This window comes from Ciconia boyciana, chromosome 2 (genome assembly GCF_034638445.1).
Source record: "Ciconia boyciana chromosome 2, ASM3463844v1, whole genome shotgun sequence".
Taxonomy (NCBI): Eukaryota; Metazoa; Chordata; class Aves; order Ciconiiformes; family Ciconiidae; genus Ciconia; species Ciconia boyciana.
Genome location: NC_132935.1, coordinates 77,077,664 through 77,099,841, shown reverse-complemented (window position 1 = coordinate 77,099,841; position 22,178 = coordinate 77,077,664). Strand labels below are relative to the sequence as shown.

Here is a 22,178-nt window from a genome sequence, read left to right as displayed (position 1 = left end):
GGAGTGCATAACTGGAAGGTTTGGAAAACAAAAGAAGTTACTGTATCTAAATCCAAGTCACACATTCTCATCTCCCAGGAATATTTTAGTTCCTAAATGCCTTCCTCAGTACAAGCAAGCGCCAGGTTGCAGTGGTCCTCTAGTCATTTTGATGCAGACCTTAAAGCTGCAAACATAACAAACATCTTTTTCTTAAAACTTACTAATAAAAGAGAAAAAGACAAAAGAAAAAAAGAAGGAAAGAGACAAATAGTTTTTTGTGGCAGTTTACGTCCAGAAAAAAACCAAAAGTTTGTGAAGAGATAGTTGCAGATATTGTTGGTCTTCCATATAGAAGCTTGCTAATCACACAGCAAATGGGGTGGCTTCTTAAGCTTATGCAGTGTTTTTTCCCTGTATATTAGGTCAGAAGCTCATCACTGTTGAAAATCTCAAATCACTTTGTAAGTAAGACCTGGCTGTGCAAAAGAAGCCTAAGGAGAAGTCTATAAACACTGGATACATCTTCCTACAGTTGTCTATGACGTGGGAGCTGAAGCGTCTTCTGTTTTTCTAGGCGATCACAGCATCTGTATTGGGATTTGTATAAACTCAGAAAGGAATTGAAACCCTGGCTCCCAAATCTCTTAGTAAGGCCCAGCGCTGCATCTGAACAGGCATGCCTTAGCTGCTATTGTACAGCACAAACAGGAATGACATGCCCTACATACAGATATGTTGGCGCATGAAAACTACGTGGCGTACGACTGGATGCTACGTCCCAAACGTAGGCATCCCCTTCCCCAGGTTACAGCCTAAGGAGCTGTTTCCAAGCTCTGCTCTTCTGCCTGACTCTGTGTTCCTGGCCCTTTCCCTGGGGCAACTCCTTACTAATACAACAGAGAGAGAGAACTTCTTCCTGCTTCCCCAGCTCCAGCCACTCTGCTCTCCACTTGAAGGCTGCAATACCTGCTCCTGCCACTGTTCCTAGGTCTCTTTGCATTCTACCGACGTCCACTCTATGACCCACTGTAATCAGCGCGGCTTCAGAAATCATCCTGGCAACTACAGGGCTTCCCTTGAAACACAGCTAGAAGTCCCAAGTACGCAAGACACAGTGCCAGGTATTCCCTTCAAGGACTGCCTTTGCCAGCAACGGGAATATAAAAGCTGTTATTTGCAAGACGCTAAAACGTGTTTAAAAGCAAGCAACTTTTCAAGGCCAAGCACTGGGGCGAGCAACATTAAAGTGAAGTTAACAAGTGCAGTGAAGTTACAAATTACTTTTTGTTCGGAGAGTCGCCTATAGGTTTGAAAATGTAAAGCAGTGTCAGGCTGGTTTACATACTTGATTACTACACTATGAAAAGAAAAGGCGTCATGATAAATCTGGAACCAAGGATAATTCCTGAGAAGAGAGGATAATGGGCAAGATATGAAACACATTTTAACATGTTATTTTGCAGCTACTGATACAACTTTACCAACATGTCTGCAAACTCGCAAGAGAGATCTTAAATACTGCTAGAGGGAGGGAGCAAATTAAACGCAATTATTTCTGAAATGGAAGTTCCACAGAGAACTGCTGGAGATAGAATTGACTTTTTTTAAAGCTGCTTTGGAACCCACTGAATTTAATCACCACTCATCTGGGGAGGTGGGGGTGAGGAGAAACTAACTTCATGGTTCCAGTTTGACAGATGTATACAGTGACCCAAATTCTGCACTTCATTACCCCTCTTGCCCTTCCAAAGTTGCAACCATAAGGTCATAACTTCTTTTTCTCTGTACACCAGGGAACACTTTAGCCCTTAACGAACACACTCAATTCAACATGTCCTTGGAAATCTAGCTGTCTGAATTACCTTTACAAATAAGGGAACATATTAGAGTTTTACTTTGGAGTCAGTATCTTTAAGAAAAGATTGATTTGCTTAGCCTTCCTGAACTGTGTATCACAGGAAGTCTAAAAAAACAGTCTTCAGCTATGATTATAGGAAGACAAGCGCTTTTTGGCTGGACAGTGAGGGAAATAGCTGGGAGACAGGGAAAAAGGGAACTTGTTGAATGGAAGTACTGACCTGTGGAAATCAGCCTGATAAAAGGCCGTGTAATTAACAGGGGGCTTCTAACCCTCTATTTCCCCAGTGAAAGATTTAGCCCTACTTCAAAACTTGACATCATATTAAAATAATTGCAGTCTCCAGAAATCTAACCTGAGAGATAAACCCACTGGAAACTGTAAAGGCAGCCTAGTAAGGTGATAACAAACCTTGTCTCAATTGTTCATCAGAAGGGTATGTATTGGATTGCCACAAGCATAACAGAGCACCAGGATTGCCACTGTTGTCAAAATTTATTTCTGAAGGCCTTGTTAAGGATAAAAATCCAATTCAGATATCTGTGTAGTCAGTTGGAAATTATAGTGTGATAAAAATGGGAAGCAAAGAGGGTACCTTCCATCCCAGAACCTTTTCAAATCCAAAGAGACTTACTCATGCAGCGATTTTACAACAGTGGAAAAAGCCTTTCTTGGGAATTAATCTGTTTAGTACCACAACAGAAAGGAATGTGTGTCTGCAGAGAGTTTGGTATACTAGACCAGACTCTTAGCTAATGGATATTTTTGTAAATATTTAGAGCCAAGTCATGGATGTCCCCTCACTAGTAGCTTCCCTGAACTTCATAAAGATGAAAGGTATGCTTGAATTTGACTTTCCTGCTACAGAGAAAGGATATATATAACTTAGACTGGCGCCAGGTGTGTTTTTTAGTGACAAAAAAGCCTCTTCTTTTTACATCAAGAATAAACTTAGTACTTTGTCATAACAATGTTAACAAACTGTAAATTGTACACTTCTTTTTTTTAAAAAAAGGTGGATTTTAAACAGGAAGCAAAGAAACAGCAAAGGTAGACATGCCCAGTAAGTTACTGTATCATAAATGCCACCTGACCTTAATCGCAATCTAAACATGGTATCAATGCATGCACATTAATAAAATAAGGAAGTCATGAATAAACATGTTTTCCCCCAATAAAACCATTAAAGTGCTCTGGCTTAATTTCAGAGGGAACTATGGTCCCACATTGTAGAAATTCCAAATTCCTCGGCTTGCCTTCTCTAAAGATTAACCCAAAACATATGAGAGTTTTGATGCCGCCATGATAGGAAATTGCGATACTACGTGGGGCAAACAAGCAGTACCGCTATTGAACCCAGCTGTCCAAAACCTGTTGCCTATGCTTTCTGTTGTGTACAGAAGTCATGGAGTGTAGATCGGTAACAAGCTCATTTTCCCTTGCCCTCCCACCACAGGTTACCCAAGAAAGCAAACTCCAGTCACCTTGCGGATATGCTCCTGCAGTCCCGTGACCCCGTACATCCTCAGCACGAACCAGAGCTTCAGGGAGCGGAACCTCCTCCCCAGGGGAATCTGCCAGTGCTGCAAGCCAGGGAGAAGGGAGGGCACCCACGTTAGAGGTCATGGCTGCAGTAATACTGCAGAAATTGTACATTCTGCAATGATTTTGAAGCGTACCGCATTGCCCCATCCTACAGGCAGTTGCTAGAGGTGGGTCAAATGGTAACAGAAATGTTTATTTCTGGTTAATGCCCTGGTGTGACTGTTTAATACTCAAAATTTTCAAATGAAAATTGGAAAAGGAGGTTGATCTCAGAATGGAAGGGTCAGAAGGCAAATCAAATTTTCTTTGTGCAGCCTGAGTTCTCCTTGAAGGCTTTGGAAAAATAAGTATCTTAGAAGCTTATGTACACTGGCTTGCTTACAGCTGTGGGGCTAGCATCTGCAATGACAGGCCCATTTTCCATTTCAAAACAACAGTGTTTCTGTTGCTGAAAGGTTAAAACACAAGTGCATTTAAAAAAATGTATTACTCACTATGCTGAGGAAAAAAAATCTTCAGGACATTTCTTTCTACGGCCTAAACCTTGAGATATTACACACGCAAGATGATTTCTGCTTTTCAACTTTTTTTTTTTTTTTTTTTTTTTTTAAATAGCGTTTAAAGTTTTGGCTTGAGGAATGTTAAAAATTTAGCAAGCTGCATCCTTCCTGAAAAGAAACATAAGGTTTTGAGGTTTATGATAGTAACAGAAAATAAAAGTCCTGGAAATATCAGTGTATACAAGTAAGAGTATTAATTATTAGATGGGTGCTGTACTTACCCGATAATCTGTTACCAGGCCTGGAAGTTAAAGAAAAAATGTTCACATTGCTTCATCACAACCACCAAAACCTACAATCATTCTAATTCTGTTGAAGAAGCTGTATCTTAGCTATCCTTTATGTTTGCTACAAACTCCAGCATCATCAGTGTCAACAGGACCACTAAACACCTAGCAGGATACTTGGCAGCATGCTAACTGCAGGTGCTTGTAGTAAGCTTCATTCCTTAGCTAGTCAGAATATACCACTAACAAACTAAACAATTTTCAGGGGAAGAACACAATTTTCCTTTCTGTTATACTTCAGATCCTGTGGAGATGATGGACTAAATACTGTGTTTCTTTTCCTCTTGTAAGGAAAAGAAGTAGTGGATAAAATGGCAATCATTAATTTTGCTTGAAACAGATTGCAGAATCCCCAAACTCACTTCATCACTCGTTCTCTGCTTCTAACTACCTTTTCTACTCACTCATATATTTGCTGCTAATTCTTCAGCCTGTCTAATAAGTGACTTGAAAATTTGATTCAGAATTGACCTCCTCCTGCTTGGAGAATAGCGTTCTGCGGGGTTTTATGGCTTTTCATTTGATGGAGTGAAAGCCCCTTACAAACACAGATTGACCAAGCCCCAGAGCAGTTCAGGGAGGCAAGTAGAGGGCGTTATTAGTTATCTTCTATATGAGCACACAGAGTCAAGATGCATCTACCTTTTCTTTGAATCAGGTGCTTATATGGACTTCACAGTAAAGGAAACGGTAACATAAAGCTGGATTACTTGCAGGAAGCCAGTACAGAAGTTACACTGACCTAAACTCTAAAGCACTTCTTTAGCAAAATGTGGGAGCATCTGCTTAGCTCTCTTATTCTGCTTTATTATTCTGCAGTGGAGCATAAGCTTCATAGGAAAGTATGTACTTAAATTCCAAGGGAAAGTGCTGTCTAAGTGCTCCTGGAATTATGAAATGCAAGGTACTATATGGAACTGTAGCTTCTGAATTTGACCCGTTTACGGCATGTATGTAATTCTCAGCCTTTGTATTTTCTGGGGGTAAAAGACTGTACTTCCTGTGTTACAAGCTCTCTTGCCAACATTCTCTTGTCTACGCAGCCAAAGCACAAGGAAAAACATGGTCCTTCGACATATAGCCATTTGGTTCTTTAGCCTGTGACTAGGTTATTTTCCAGATGAAAAAAACCCCACACAACAACCAACAATCATGAACCTGTTCCTGGTCTTCAGGAAGTGAACATGGTTGTCTCAGCTCGGTAACGAGGTATTTGGTAACATTCATATTCTGCATTCTAGCAGCCATTTTTGTTTGATAGCTGCAAGACTGGCAGCAAAGAGAGTAAAGCAACTGGTGATAGATAAATAATCCTACAGTCCTGTAAGGGGCTATGTCTAATGATCCACAGCAACGCCTTTCACAAGCTGTGAAGCAGAATGCAACCCATGATTAGTCCTTGCTTACAAGCCGTAGTCTTACATCAGTATTTAACCAGGAGGAATTGCATCGTGGGAGCCTATGCGGCGTTCACAACAGAGCATAAAGCTGCATTCTTCTAACACTGCCATGAGGATTTGACCTACATCCTGGGTTGCCAGGCAAGCTAGTATAATCTTCCGGGTGGGATGGTGCAAATCACATAAAATTAGAATTAATGACAAAATAAAGACTTTCCCCTTGGGGCCACACATAATTGCCATATGGTTATGAAGAGCAATTGCTCACAGATAGATATATTTTTCGGCTCATCTGAATTCTTGAGTGAGAGACGAGCAAATTCAGAAATGCTACTTCATTTGCCTTGTAAACCATGATGGGAATTCTCAGACCTGAGATATAATCAGAAAGTAAGACCCTCCATTAGACAAGTCCTATTTCCACGAGCGCTGACATCCCGTAAATCACACAGGGATCAACAGGGACTGTAACAGCCTCGCACCTTTGCGAATTTGACTATTTTTATGGAAGGCATAAGTGTGGATTGTATTTAACAGCTTAACTAGAGGCATTTGCATTTGAAAAGTGTTGTCCAGCTCTTTGGCCCATTGATATCAAATGGGAATAGAGCATAGAAAAATTTAGCATCACTAGACTGCTAGTAATCAGCTGATCTATTTGGCATCATTAAGTCCAGATTATATAACATACTATCACAGCCTCTGAAGGCAGGACGAAGGCTGAACAACCTATTATCCAGCTGGGGAGGTAAAGTTTTCAGGTTATCTAGGTGGCCTCCCTGAAAGCACCTAGTTTTAAGAAAGGTCTGGTTTTCTTCTGGTGTTATTTAACCTGGGGAGACCCTAAGGTTCTTGTACCAGCACTGTTGGTTGTCGCAAGGACACACTTTCACTTTAGTTAAGGTTGTATTATTTCTCCTCAAGATAAGTATTTTTCATGTATGTTAATTAAAAGCTTGTGATGTAAGTATATTTGCCATAACTTGTATTTTTCATTTTAAAAGGCCAAAACCCAATACATATCTTTTCTTAACAAGTCTAGCCTTTGGAAGGTGAACCTCAGCTCCAGAGTTACTGCATTTTCCTGTTTACTGCACTGTTCTATATTTGCATTGCTTGGAAATGTAGAAAAGGAATAAAATGCAAAATTTCTGCCAGTTCAGGGTTAAGGCACAGGAATCTGCTTTTCCTAGGGCTTTTTAGGGAACGGTGGAATTCTGGGTGGTATTAAATTAAATGTCAATGAGTCCATAGCCATAACAGAGAGAAAAGTACTCAGGATATACTTGTCAACACAGATCAGCACCAGCAGTTCCAGGAAAGGTATGAGACAGAGTAAATGGTAAGAACATCCACATGTGATTCACCCTCTTGAGAAAGTTATGAGGGAACTTGCATCACATGCTGACATTGCACTGCTGTGACCTTCTTCACAATTAATCAGTTATTAGCCGAACGGGTAAAAACAGGCTTCAGGATGGCAAATGCCACTCTGCAGTTGCTAGGTATGTGCAAGGAGCAGCACTAATCCATTAAGGAGCTTTGTACAGGGCCCAAGATTTGTAAGTTCTTTGCAAGCACTTTGTGAAGAGCTTTCGTGAGCATTTGGTACAAGACAGATAGATAGCCTGCACTCACCTTCTTCCCTACGATCAATGTAAGGACATGAGAGCAACAGGATAATGTCCCAGACAGCTGTCATTCGAAATAGAGCACAGATATCAAACACAGCTCACCCCTTCTCTGCGGTTTCAGGGAATGTTTGCTTCTGACATGGGTATTTGAAAATTTGAATCAGAGCTTGCCTGCATAGCTAAGAAAAAAGGTCACAGGCTTTAGAAAGCCTAAAACCAAATCAGATCTTGAAATCATCCTGGAGAAAGGTATGCTGGGGAAGGCAGGTTAGGGGACTCAATACGCAGCACCCAATAATATGTTTATCTGACTACCAAAAGATCATTAAGAATTTTCTCAACACTCCTACAAAGAGTCAGTGGTAAATCTGGAGCTGGGGAAATTCCAAGGCAAAAGTATCAGTATAATGCTTTATAAAATGCCTTTCCATGAATTGCTTTTTATGCTAACTAAAATCTCACTAGATGTGTGTTTGCACTTTAATAAGCTTAACTCCTTGGAGCACTTTGAAAATGGAAACAGGCTCCTAAACAACTTAGGTAGTTTTAAGAATTTCAGTTTTCATCTTAAGTCCTTTTTTCCATTAAATATCAGTGTGCAGACAAAATAATACTAATACTTTCATTCAAGTATAAAATTACCAGACTCCTGATGGTGATGCTGCAGGTAAACAGGTTCTAATTTAAAGGCATCTGTTAAATCTGATCTTTTTTTCACCCTGTATAAAAAAGAAAGAAATCAAATTGAGAAATTTAAGAATTCAAATTGAAAGGATTAAATTTCCACAAGAAGTGAAGGCACATTGAATGTGTTTAAACTGGCGTATTTCCTGAGCACAGCCTGTGCCATTTTCAGTGCTTTTTCACAGCCATATCAGTACTGTACTTACAAGTAGCTAAGTGTAAGGCTCAGCAGGAACGGGCAGCATGACTGCACGACTGCATATTTAAAAACAGACAAGAAACAGACAGAGAGGATCTTTTTATGGTGATAGACGCTCACACCAGACTGTGCGACTCGCTAAAGCAATGTTAATGTTTGCAGTCAACAGAAGTTGCCTGGAAATCACTGCAGTACAAAGCTGTGTGGGAAGAGCTGTGGCTTCCTAGACACTGTGCACAGCCACGCTGAGGCTTTGTGGATGCTGGCCACTGTCTATCCGAGCTGCGGTGGTGGGTCCACAGCAGCCACTGGTAGGGACGAGCCACCCGCTCCAGACTCAGGCTTCCCTCTTGTACCACCCTGCCCTTAGCTGGATCCAATATACAATGACTGACAGGTAGACTACAGCACAACGTAAAACCGAGACGCATACCTTACTAGTGCCAGCTAGTGGGTGGTGTAACTGGTCGGAGTTTCAAAAGCCAACGTGTCCCTTTTAGAAAGAATAAGCTACATTTTGCCAGTGGGCAATAAGAAGATTTTGCTGGTTTATGCTTTGCTCTATGTGTAAGATTGACTCACCTCTACAAATGATGGGGTGTATAGAGGCAGAAAAAGAAGAAAGCAGAAATCAGGAAGGGAGAGACTGCTACGTAATTACATTAGGCCTATAAATACTTCACAAAGCAAGCAATAATGATGTCAACATGGGGACACTCTAGATGACAAAAGTCCAAACCTTTTATGATTTGCTGTGCATCCCTTTTTTAACGTTTTTTAATGTTTCAGTGTAAAATTCTAAGTAAAAATCTAATTTCCAATATTTTAGTCTGTATGTATAAATGCACAGGCCAGTACATACTGCCAGTCTCATCCACATCTACACTATGCTCATAAAACATCTTATTCAAAGAAGCAAAAAGCCCTCCTCTCACTTTCATGGTCAGGAGAGGGCCAAGGTTAACCAAGGACTTGCCTTCAGGTATGGAAAGTACATAGCTGAAGATAAGTAAGCTTCTGCACATGAAAAATAGTAAAAGACATTCGGAATACTCTCAATAAAACCCATAAATAATCTAGTTGTGTGTTGAAAATATCCTGTGGACAGAAGGAGGAAACTGTGACTTGAAAGCAGGTTTAATTAGGGTAGGTATTGTGAACAAACCCTAAGTTGTTCTCCTGTAGTTTATCTGATGAATTTGATTACTGTGATATCTTCATGTTTCAGTAGCTCATTCCATATGCAACTAACCCAAGTTACAAGCAATATCATGAGTTGTCTTGCAAGAGCTTCATTCCTTCTCCTGTAACATGCTGTGCTAAACAATGGAACATGTAACTATTCTGCAGGAACATCTGGTCACTTGGAAGCTATAAAAATGCCGTCATCTTGCACTTCCTTGATGATCACAGAATCACAGAATCGTATAGGTTGGAAAAGACCTCTAAGATCATCGAGTCCAACTGCAAACCTAACACTACCAAGACCACCACTACACCATGTCCCTAAGCACCTCATCCAAACGTCTTTTAAATACCTCCAGGGATGGCAACTCAACCACTTCCCTGGGCAGCCTGTTCCAATGCTTGATAACCCTTTCAGTGAAGTAAAATTTCCTAATATCCAGTCTAAACCTCCCCTGGTGCAACTGGAGGCCATTTCCTCTTGTCCTATCGCTTGTTACCTGGGAGAAGAGACCGACCCCCACCTCTCTACAACCTCCTTTCAGGTAGTTGTAGAGAGCGATAAGGTCTCCCCTCAGCCTCCTTTTCTCCAGGCTAAACAACCCCAGTTCCCTCAGTCGCTCCTCATCAGACTTGTGCTCCAGACCCTTCACCAGCTTTGCTGCCTTTCTCTGGACACGCTCCAGCACCTCAATGTCTCTCTGGTAGTGAGGGGCCCAAAACTGAACAGAGAAATTAACTGAAAAAAATGAAAATTAACTGAATTAACTGAAAAAACTGAACAGAGAAATCAAAACTGAACTGAGAAATTAAACTGGTAGAGTCATCATTTCGCAATGATGTTCCTGCTTTTTTAAAAGATGGTGTCTGTTCCACCTGGGGACTTCACAGGTCTTAATCTGGCAGCCATGAAAAACTATCTCAAAGGATTACTAAAATAAATCCAAAGCCTGGACATCAACGTATATGAAGCAGTTGAGTTGCACCTTTATACAGCATGTCTAGATTTCACCCTGTGTATTTAAACTTCTTTGCAGTAAGTGCTTGTGTGGTCTGCTAATGGATACAAGTGGTGTTCTTAACTTTATTTGCAAATACCCCTGGTTGACTGAAGGATCCTGAATATATATTTCAAAAACGTCATCGATAAACTAGAGGTTTTTTAAGGCTTGATGTTATGCTAATAGACCTACTAAGATCTAGCTGGAGTGGCACAGATTCACAAATTAAGCACTCATAATACAAAATGCACAGTAAAAGTCCTGGTGAATAAAGCAGTGAAAACTTGTGAAAAGTGACTGACTTGGATTGCACAGCTGCGGCTTTTAACAGCCTCACTCTATTCTGTCCATTTTAACTGATAGATACAATAACCAAAAAGGTGACTTCATATTATAAACCAGCAGGAAAATTCCACTTCCGTCTACAGATAACCATTTCCTATAAGCACCTTCTTTTCAAATACTAAAACAACCATCCCAACCTAACATTAACACTTAAACCCTGAAAAGAGTAATAGACAAGCAAAAATACCAAGACTTTGCAAGATTATTATTTTCACTCTCTGTGAAAGAAGACATTTCTTCCTATTTTATAATATTCACCAATTAAACAAGTCAGGCAAAACTGACTGGTAGTTTCAAGGCAGAGTCTCTAAAGGACACCAACATTTGAATATGGAAAATATACCCCTCTCGGAGTGGCTATATTAAATTCCCTTTTATAGGAAACTGACTGCTCTTTTCTGTGCCTCGAGAAGTCTGAGAATATTTTACAAAATATTTTACATGAAATTGCCTGCAAATCCCAAATTACATCAGTGCTACTCATTGCACGGAGTAGTTAAGTAATTACATTAGAGATCTAACGGCTAGATTATCTCAATCAACTTGCAGGGAAAAGAAATGGGAGTGTTTATTGGAGAAAGTGCTGAGGAGCCTGGGTGAGTTAGAAGCCTGTCCATCAGTGGGTCTCAGCTTCATTTGATTCTGAAATGGTGTTCACTGTTTATTGAACTCTTCCCCTATTATTACAATATCACGGTTCATACTTGCCATGGAGCCTAAGAGGACTATGTATCCTTCACAGTTACTTTTCCTCACTGGGTTCCTTCATCCTTTATTATTACGTTTCACCTTTTCAGGCAGCATTACAGTTGATGAGAGAGGTGAATTTTGGACATGGGCCTTAGAAGTAGCTGGACGACGGATTTGGCTTCAAGTCAAAGAGTCTACCTCTAAATGTATACTTCATTCCTGATTAAGTGAACAACACCTACACGTAAATGCCTTGCTGAAATGAAGCCTGAATGGCTCTAGCTGTGAAGCTTTCGCTTTGAGTAAGGAGACATATTGCAAGGTCTCTTGAGATTCCTTATAGTGACATCTTACTACTGATGAAAACAAGCATTTTATGCAATGGCTTATCTAAAAACAGGCAAGAAACAACATGGAGAAAAGTACTTTCCTAAGTCTTTCCAGATGGTGTGATTGTATATACCTGGTTTTCCTGGAAAGCCAGGTAAAACACTTGTAACAGAGTGTTCCACGGGGTTATAGGGGAAAGCAGAATTAATGAGAAATTAAACTGGTAGGGACTAGACTCTGGCCCCTAATTGTCCTACAGACATTAAAGAGAATTATGGTGTATTTTCTCATTTCTGAGTGGCTACTTTGCTAACAATGTCTTGGAGTGATGAGCAAAAGAAGAGAGAAACTAGCAAAGGAGTTTCATCTTCTCCCTATTTCCATGTACAGAGAGAGGCAGCTAATTATGAGGTACTTATAAACTGGAGTCTTGGGTTAATCACTGCCACTACTGATGAATCAGGATCAAAATGTAAGCCACTTACTCTAAGGAAAAGAAAAATTTCATTATGGCTTGGAATATTTGACGTGCCTACATCGGGAAAGCTCTTAAATTCAACAATGTCATGTATTATCTGAATAATATACATATTTGTGCACAAGTCAACTTTGCTGAGGATTTTACAAGAGCCAAAGGTTAACCAAAGGCAAGGAAGTGGTCACTGTCTCACATTTGTTCTTCTTTTAAATAAGGTGACCTTTTTCTGGATGATGTTTTGGAGTCTTCCTTTTGACATTCAGGTTTCCCTTCTTTTTGCATTTTTTGCAAATTTTGTTCTATTATAACTGAAATTAATGTTTTCATTTCTTTTGATAAATAGTCTGCATTTACTGAATAGCTGTTTTGCTAATAAGTATAATTATTCATGACACTGGTAGACACTAGGTTCTGGAGATTCCAAATTGGGACACCATAGGATCACCTATTATGGGATGTTATCATTACTGCTATTATTACTGCTATGATACTTCGCTTTGTTTCAAAGTATGTCTACTGGTTTCTGCTGTGGCATCTTCTTATATCAAAGTGTCACCTCTGCTGTCATCTGTGGAAATTGAAAATCAGTACAAAATTGCATAAATAGTCCTTTTTGAAAACAATTGCTTTTCATCAGCCAAATCCCAAGCATTTTTAGAAAGGCTTTTGAAAGAATCAAGGCTCAAACAAAAAGAAATGTTATGGAAAAGAATAAAAAGCTCTGTTTAGCATGCTGTTCATTGCATTAGCATCCTTAAATGAAGTTTTTTCATTTATGTTTTAAACAGTCCCAAAATGGAGCAAGTATGAATCTGCAGACTTTTCAGGATTTCTCTCTCTCTGGAACGTAATGCAGAGCTCAGGCCTATTTCTAAATTTTACTTCTTTGAAACTTGGATTAAATGAAAGAGTGAATTTTGTAAGTAATTTACAAGAGTTAAAGCTATCCAGAACGCCTCATTTCAATAGAGAAATGTAAATAAATGTCTACTGCTAGAAAGGCAGACTAAGTTAACATGTGATTTTTGTCTCTTGTAATGTTTTCTTTTACTGCAATACTTACCACATAGCAGAGCAGTCAAAATTCACTAGGAGCCATTTGTGAGGATTAAAGTTAAATGAATCTGCAAACTGAGAATAGATAAATTAAAAACAGAATTATGAAGGAGAAAAGGATCCATGTGCCAATGATACCACTTTGTCAATTGTCTGAGTACACCTTAACTACGAATGAGTTCCTGAATTGGGGCTTTATAGATGATGTTCATGCTGATGGTACCTTACTTGAAAACTATTGTTGTTAAATCTTCATTTATTTGGGGAATGGAATTCAGGTTAGGTGCACAGCTAGGCTATTGGTATTATCAACATTTTGAGCACTTGCTAGCAATTACACTTTTCAGATACATATGTTATGGAAAAGTATATGTCTCAGTGTAAATGGAAAAAATCTGCATGCTCAGGAAAATCCACTGTGGTTCATATCCCAATTTCCACAAACAATTCACTAAGCTTTCTATTTCCAAGAATATTAAACATATACACACCAAATTCAGACATGGAGACAAATTATATATTTAGTTCAGAATCTGTGTATCACGTTCATTCATAAAATTACAACTGACCAGGAAATGGTCAGGTTTTTTCCTGCCAGGGTGTTCTCTTTTAGTAGAAGTCATTTTTTCATCTAAGTCAAAAGAAAAACCAACACAGAAGAAACATTCACAAGACATGTTTATATAAATCACGTAACAGTCCAGTTTTACTTGACACGTGTTTAGGCGTGGCATCAGAGGAAACCCAGGTAGGTGAGATGGCCCTTGTGTGGGAAAGGCCTTGTCCGTGTTTTGTGTGTTAACAAAGGCAGAAGCCATCAGCCTTAAAAAAGAGAGATGGGGGCCTGGCAGCACCAGGGTCTGTCTACTCCATATAGCACCTTTCTGTTCTCATTTCCTTCTCATAACCTTCCCTGTCACTTGTAAACAATGAACAATTGCTCTCATAAGAGGATATTATCTGTCTGTTGGTCTGTCTGTCTATACATCTGTCTAGCTATCTCCCTGTCCTATGTAAGGTAAGAAACCTATTCATGGTTGTTAAATATTTACACTTATGACAGATGCTGGCCCAGACAAGATATGCTGTTTCATTTCCTTCAGGAACCAATAACAATAATTTAAAAAATATTCCCCCGCAGGAAATTACAAGAAGCTTCATTTGCTGATAAAAAAAGAAAGAAATGCTTTATTTGTCAGGGGGGTTCCCTCCTCTTCTTCATTAGTCACTACCTATCAGTGCTGTGTTTAAACTTCTGCCTTTACCAAACAGTAATATTTTCTCCACTGACATGGAAGAAAAGGACTTATCTGACTGTCTGAGGGGAGCAGCAGGAAATTGAAGTGTTCTTATCTAAGCAACTGAATGCCAAGTAGCTCAGCAAGGGGGAGGGGAAGGAACAGGAGTGCTGTTGGAGGAATATTTCATTTAGCTCTCTTGGTTATTAAACCCTGTCTGTTTGAGATACAGCTACTGGCTGTATCCTATATGACTTTCAGGATGGAAACAAAAAATCAGACATAATAAGCTCATCGCTCATTACTTTGTTGAACTTCTTCTCTTTTCTTTTTTCCTTTTTTGTGTAATGTAGAATTAGGGTGTTACAATATACTTATTATATTATATTATATTATATTATATTATATTATATTATATTATATTAACATGCCTTTTTGGATATTTGGGAAAAAACTTCCTATTTTCTATTTTGTAAGACACTTTGTTGATTCACTATGACTTGCTGTTCTGAATGACAAACTTTTACATACTGTGGTAAGTTGCATGCTCCCAGAATAAACCAGTAAAAATTATGTAAACCAGTAAAAATTATGTAAACCAGTAAAATTATGTAAGTAAGTAATGTAATAGAACATATAGGGATTTGTAGTGGAAACTGAAGTGCAGCATACTCAGAGATTCTAGAAGAGCCATTAATGTTGGATGCATAAGAAACACACAAATTCTATGGCAGAGCAAGGTTTTAGCAGGCTGCTAGAGAAGAAACACTTCATTCACCTCCACTCCGTTTAAAAGATGCCGGAATTCAGGGCAGATGAATGCACTCCCAGCATAGGCTGCATCAATATGCATCCAGATATTTTCCTTGTTACCTAAAAAAAAGGGAATTGAAAGGGAAACAAATTAAACAGCAGATTAAAAAGCCCTATTAATTTGCATGAAACCAAGTGCCTGAGAGATTTTTCTTTCGTGTTATTATTTCCCCAATTTAAAATTAAATTAAGAGATGAAATGTTTCTACCATCTGGGTTTCTGTTAATACATAAAGAGGTATACATAACACATTCTTCTTCCTCCCCACTTCTACTGGAACAGAGTCCTTGCATGTCTAGGTTTATCTTAGTAATATTAAGCAACATAAAATATTAAATTATTTTGATGTAAGAACCATTATAAAATACACTTTAAGAAGACGTATCTAGAGAGGTAGTTATAATTTCTAAGGTAGTAAAACTATCTACTTTAGCAAGAGAAGCTAGAGTTTTAGCTGTGCTCCCCACTTCTAACTCATGAATCGCAAACACAGGTTTCTAAACAGCATTTTTTCCATATTGACATGTGTGCATGTGCATGCTTTTGAACTATGTGCAGCAAACTATTTATTTCAAGGACTGAGACACTTATGCAAAGGCAAGCATTGAAAGGTTAAGAAAGTGCTAGTTTTGATTAGTCACTGAATGGTTTCTGCAGAACTATTTTAGCATATGAACCCCTCCTGTATTCTCTGTAATTCAGTATTCACGCTCTGCTAGACATCACCTCTATTAATGCACACGGTAACAATCCTGGTCTAAGAGTCAATGACTGAAGCCCACATAACATCTTTACATTGGTCACCAAATAATTCTGATGGGTATTTCCACATACAGAGGTATATCCATTCAGATCTGCAACTGGGCACCGAGTTCATGCTGGAATTTGCATTCTTGTGAACTACATTTTCTTTTTGCATAACTGTCTGGAAAAAGCTAATAAAATATTATTCATAACATCCACAACTTAGGTTTATTTGAAAACATGTTCAAAGTTCAAGTCATTATTTCTTTTTCAGTATACTTGGTTTGAGACACTGCTTTTACTTCATAGGACTACTGCTTGTGTATATTAAGAAGAAAATTCACCTGCACGCAGAAAAGCTAGCTAGCATGAGACTTATGATTTGAGTTGTGCGCAATCCTTCTGCTGGTCCCTGCTGCACAAGCAGGAAATCATTGAGAGCAACTGGTGAAATGCACATGACTAGTTGCTACACCTAAAAGTATTGGTGTCACTATTTTATTAGGTCAGGTCTACAGGAATAACCTGAACAGCAAGATAATCTCTAGCTGCTAAGCAGACTACTAGAAACCTTTTTAGAAAGGAGGGTTGGGAGAAACTGAGTCTCTGGGGCTCGTGCCGAAGGGCAGGAAACCTCACAGAGCAAGTCACCAAAGTCACCACCACACAAACCCCAAATGTTTTAGGCCCCACCTGGACAAATTAACGGAACGTCAAATCTAGCTGTGTTTCTATGAGGCCGCTTCCAATTGCTTATAGCTATAAATTTCCTGTTCTAAAGGTACCCTTGAACAGATACGGTGCGCTTCTGTTGCATTTTCATCAGCCAGCAAGTGTGTGCTTTTGGCCAAGCCTTGCTGCAGACCGGAGCTCGACACAACAGACCGTCACATAGAAACACTTCTGAAGAGCCCGTGACTCGGTCACTGTGTTAAACACCCTGGCACTTGTCCTGTTTTCTTGCAAGAGGAAGGCAATCGGGGAAGGGAGGGAAAGGATTAAGGAGAATACATGGGGATTTCTGGTGCCTATTTCCCTGCTTTTTATAGTTGTTAGAACCAGACAGAAACAAAACACTTGGTGCAGAGGAGAATTAGAGTTCAGCTTTTCCCTGATCTTCACCGTTGCTCTAGATACACTTGCAGGTAGAAGGGCTTGAAGAATGTTACAAACTGAAGCCCTTACAGTAATATTTAACTGACAGTGTTCCAAAATACACCCCCATCCCCACCCCACCCCCCCGAAAAAACCCTTGAGGCAATGTCCTCTGTACTCTTTAACAGTCTGAGAATGCAAGCTTGCTGCTTGACCTAATATTAGAAAGAAAACTGTAACCGAAGGTCTCATCTATAAGTAGCCTTATTGAATTTGGACACTGACGCTGCACAATGCCCTGGAAATGACTCAGCATGGCTTAAACTGGTATCTGCAATTTTAGAAAGCAGCAGCAGAGACTTACAAACAGGACCCAGTTCTACCAGTTTGTCAAAGGAGCAGCAAGGTGTGGTTCCAAGTGTTGCACAGAACTGCAGAGCCAAAAAAACAAAGGCAAAAATATTTAAGTGTTACAACAAAGAAAATTATCAAATGACAAAAACTGTCTGCAAAGGTGACAATAAACAGAGCGAATAGATGATATAGGGCAAAATAAATTGATTTTAGCCAATACCTGTCCTTCAGGGGAACTCTTGAGAATCTAATCCTTTTTTTCAAAGCTCCCATAAGCGTCCATTGAGACGGATGCATAAAATGGAATGTTAATGCAAAATTGACTGATAAGTCATGTAATATAGTCACAGTATTATATCAATGCTATGTTTTATATATTTTCTATGTGTTCCACATGCTTATCATGTGGCCCAATACTAACCTCACATACGCAATTATTATCAAAATGCTTGGCAGTTTATGCTATATAAACAAGCTCTGAACTTGAGCAACTTAAAGGTGCTGGAATGGATCATAAAATGTTAGTGCCTGACTTAAAGAGCCACAGCTCTGGAACAGAGACTTGTAACTGATTTGAGCTCAGTGGATCTGCAGCCTGGGACCTGTTCACTAGTAGCCTATGTTCACTCTTAGGTTTGTAAGATTGTTTCCCAGAGAAACTTGTTCTCCCAAATTCATCCTAAAATACTGCAAACCGTTCTTCCTTCATTCTGTTACTGTCTCATTTGAGGTATCCTGCCGCATGACCAGTGGGCCAAAAGCAAAGGCAACATAAATGCTGAAGTTTCACAGTAGAAAGAGAATACAACTAGGTGACAATGAGCTACAGTAATTTACTGGGAATACGCAGGGAGAATTATAACCCAAAAAAACAACTACCAAGTGCATATAAACTGACATTATTTTATATTTCATTGCTATACTTATGCTTTAAACACCTTGTCTCATTTTTGTAAGTGCTAATAAAGGCTGGGTCTGGTCTTTGCCTGGTACTGGATTTTTATCTAATAAAAGACACTTTACAGTTTAAATAGGCAAATAAAGTATGCTGGTTTTTAGTCAGAGTATTGAAGTACAAAGGAATTAGATCACTTATCCAAGGTCACACAGAAACTGTAGTACAGCCAGGAGATGACTATCAATATGTCAAATCCAGAATTTGGGGGTTTTTATTTTTGTACTTTTGATTACTTTTTCTGCCAAGTACACTGTCAATGCAGTATCTTTTGCTTTCGCTGTTTTTCCCTATATATCTGCAATGAGCCACATTCCTCTGGTGTGTGTGTGTGCATACGTCCCTCAGTGAATTCATGACAGGCCTATAAGAAGACAAAGGAACACCTAGAGGATACCTGTCCATCCACTAGACCTTTCAAGAAACAAACGTACTGTCATAGCAAATCATAGATACAATTATACATTAAAACTCCATACAGTGCATTTTTGTCTCACAGCTCTGTAATGAGTAGGTACGCAGGGCCTTTGGGTTCACTGCTCTCCCTTGTAGTAGTAGAGGATACCATCAGGAAATGTTTGCAGTGGTTCCTTCTCTGTATTGGACTTCTCTGGCTCATCCAACGTGCCAGGTAATACCTTCTATTTCTTAAGCATCTGCTTAGTTTGTCCAGTACAGTTGGTCTTCATGCTATACTAGAGTATGTCCTCACTGAAGAGCAGCGTGCGCTGTTGTCATTGCTGCCTTCGTTGTGGAGCTGCTGCAGGATGGGGCCATGTTGCTGGTGCCCAGCTGAGAGGTGCAGCTGGTGACGAGTGTGTGGGATGGGGTGGACTTTTGGCTTGTTCTGTTACAGTCATCGGGATGTGAGTAAACACTTCTGTAGCAAAGGATTTTGCTCATGTTCAGGTTACCTGACGTGGCCTTATCTGCTTTCAGCTTTTAGTCTTTCTCTCTGGCACAACAAGCTTTCTACTTCTGAGAAAAATGATTTAATGTCATTATGCCAGTAGCAACTTGTTTGCCAAAATCCTATCATCTGTTTCAGCCTCATACCATGTTTCACTTGCCAGGTGTATGCTCTTTTCTATTCTTCTAGCTCGGACATTCACATGCTGTTTCTCCTGCATTTCACGGGTGTCTCGTTAATTCTAGGAGTTCCCGCTACTCCAAAGTTAAGCGATGCCAGCTTTTTCAGGAGGGTCTTTTTCTCTTCTTTTTTAAAAGGTGATACGCATTAGCACTAAGTATTTCTGGTCTAATGAAACAAACTGCTTGATAGCTGCCAATATTTTACCCTTTTATTTGTTCCCTCGAACACTCATCCTCATGCATAAGCTGTCACCTCATGCATAAGTTGTCATCTCATGCATAAGTTGTCACTCACTTTCAAGCTAGAGGTTCCCTTGACTTTTTCAATTCTACCAGCTAGTGGATATTGGAGACTTACAAACATCTGCAGTCACATCTTGAAGCAGGCCCTGTATGCGTCTCGAGACTATCAGTTGGTTTTCCCTCTGGAGGTTCCCTTCCCTTAGTCCTCCCAATAACTTCTCATGAAGTTTTAACATCTTTGTTTATTTTTGCTTTTCACATTTCCCATCAAGCTTTTTTTTCCTTCTTTTCATTCTGTGAAATAAAGCGGCACCAGCATGCTAGAAAGGCCCGACAACTTGGGAAAAATAATCTGATTATGAGACAAAGAGTTAGATAAATGTGATGGGATTTTCATTTGCAAGTTCCAGGTTTTTAGAGAATTCATGCAAAGTGAGAGATGGTTGTTTTACTACTTATTACACTAGATTTCGCAAAATTTCTAGGAAATCCCACACTAACATAAACATCCAGTAAAAAGGGCAGGTGGATATGTATTCGAAAAGCCAGAGATTTAAAATGATACATCCCAAGGATATTGAACTAATTCAATAATCTATTGCTAGAGAGATAAAGCCTCTCTCTTAAGTACACTTTTGAACATTTCTGCATCTATATTAACCCATATACCTCAGAGATGTTTTAAATTGTTGTAGGGAGCTGAGTTTTTCTGCTTAATGGAAAGTACTCAGATAGTACTCAATTCATCTGAATTTATGTACACTCTTAGAGGAAGTCATACCCTGCCATTGTATAGGACAGACCCAATTAAATGTAGTCATATAAAACCCTGACAACATTTTATCCCTGACAGCGCACATGTTCCCCCAACTTCACAGTTACAGCAATATTAATAACTATAATCATGTTTCATTGCACCAATAAAAATATTGGCTATGGGAAAAGTCATTATTAAAGTAAGAAAGGGACAATTCAGTATTCTTCCATGTCAAGCTACGAAGAACCTGCGTTTGAAACAAATACAGTTCTGAAAATGAGAAGCACATTGAATCTATCGTTAATAAAATTTTGCTGCTAACACATTTTTCCCTCAAAATAATCTAATCTTTATCTATACTGGGCCTTCCCATATTCCTGAGACACACGAGAAGAACAGAATAATTACAGTGCCTTGAGGTACATTTATGACTTCTCTGGAAGCTTAATCGTTCTTTGAGGGAGGTTGCTTTAAAATGATTGCAGGATAGTTTTTTTAAAAGGAATATGTTTCCTGCCTTTTTTTACTAAGAGGGCATGCATGTACGGAGTGAAAAAACATTTATCGCGTTATTGTCTGCCTAAGATGTTCCCACAATCAGGAGAAACCTGCATTTCATCTTTGGCTGAACTACAGATCTACAAATGGTGTCACAAGAAATGGAGGATACCACGATGAAAATCCTAATTTTTCTATATACATAAAGAACAGGGGTTAACCCATGGGATTGGAAAATACCCAAATAAAGAGTGCACTAGAGACATAGCTCTGCTTTTATACATATACTTTAGGACAATATCGTGTGGACTTTCTGACAAGATTAGAGTGAAATTATCATCTTGGCTAGTCCAGCAATTAAAATACGGATGGAGATTTCACAACAGAAAGGTACACATTACTGTTATTAGTGTTGTACTGCAGTTAAAGGATTCTCCTTCTCATCAGGATAAGGAGTATATTGCTTCAATGAGAGCTTATATGAGTTCAAACATATGCTTAGTTGTTTAAATAATGGCTTATTCTGTAAAGTATACCTCAGTTTCTAAAGTAATTTTGTTGTCCTCTCTGCAGGTGTCTCAGCCTCAAAGCTACTTGTTTTAATTCTCAGAAACCACTTAAAGTGGCAGCATCTGCCCTTGTCAGGACTCTCATTACTCCGCCTCTGTACTACACATTGAATCTAACTCAATTTGTAACCTGTATAACACCGGCAAAATCACATTTGTGCAAAGGGCAGGGGACAGGCTGCATCACAGAAATGGGGCTGATGGCTCAGTATGGCCTGCAGGCCTTATCCTTTTCAGGTTGTGCACTTCAAATTTGACTCAGCCCTGGTTGCGAATACAAAGCAGCTAAAATGCTTGCGTCAGTCATCTCACGTATTACTTTCCTGAAATCAAGAGCTATGTCAGGGAACAGGCAGGAATCTTTAAGATGCCTGAGAGCAATGACGCTCAATCTTTTCAACTGGAAGAACTCCTACAGCTTTTGAAAAAGATGTGGACACGTTTTGCACAGTTTCACCACAAAGCTTTTCATCTGCTTTTCATTAGCTAAAGTGAGGCAGAACTTTCAATGTTCTCTTACTAGGTTTATTTTCTCCTACTCAGTTGGTTGCCAGCTTGCACTCATGAGAAAGTCTGTGGCTTGAA

The 22,178-nt window shown here is 39.3% G+C and overlaps 1 protein-coding gene across 1 annotated transcript in view; it reads right to left on the bottom strand.

Annotated features, from left to right (window-relative positions):
- The window catches only part of DDC (dopa decarboxylase), a 60,310-nt gene that overhangs the window by 8,605 nt on the left and 29,527 nt on the right, over positions 1 to 22,178 (bottom strand). The window contains exons 7-12 of the mRNA XM_072851342.1: positions 17,490 to 17,556; positions 15,251 to 15,345; positions 13,242 to 13,309; positions 7,909 to 7,985; positions 4,167 to 4,186; positions 3,325 to 3,423 (exon numbers count right to left, since the gene is read on the bottom strand). Of these exons, the coding sequence (XP_072707443.1) occupies positions 3,325 to 3,423; positions 4,167 to 4,186; positions 7,909 to 7,985; positions 13,242 to 13,309; positions 15,251 to 15,345; positions 17,490 to 17,556 (426 nt within the window). The remainder of the gene's footprint in view (positions 1 to 3,324; positions 3,424 to 4,166; positions 4,187 to 7,908; positions 7,986 to 13,241; positions 13,310 to 15,250; positions 15,346 to 17,489; positions 17,557 to 22,178) is intronic.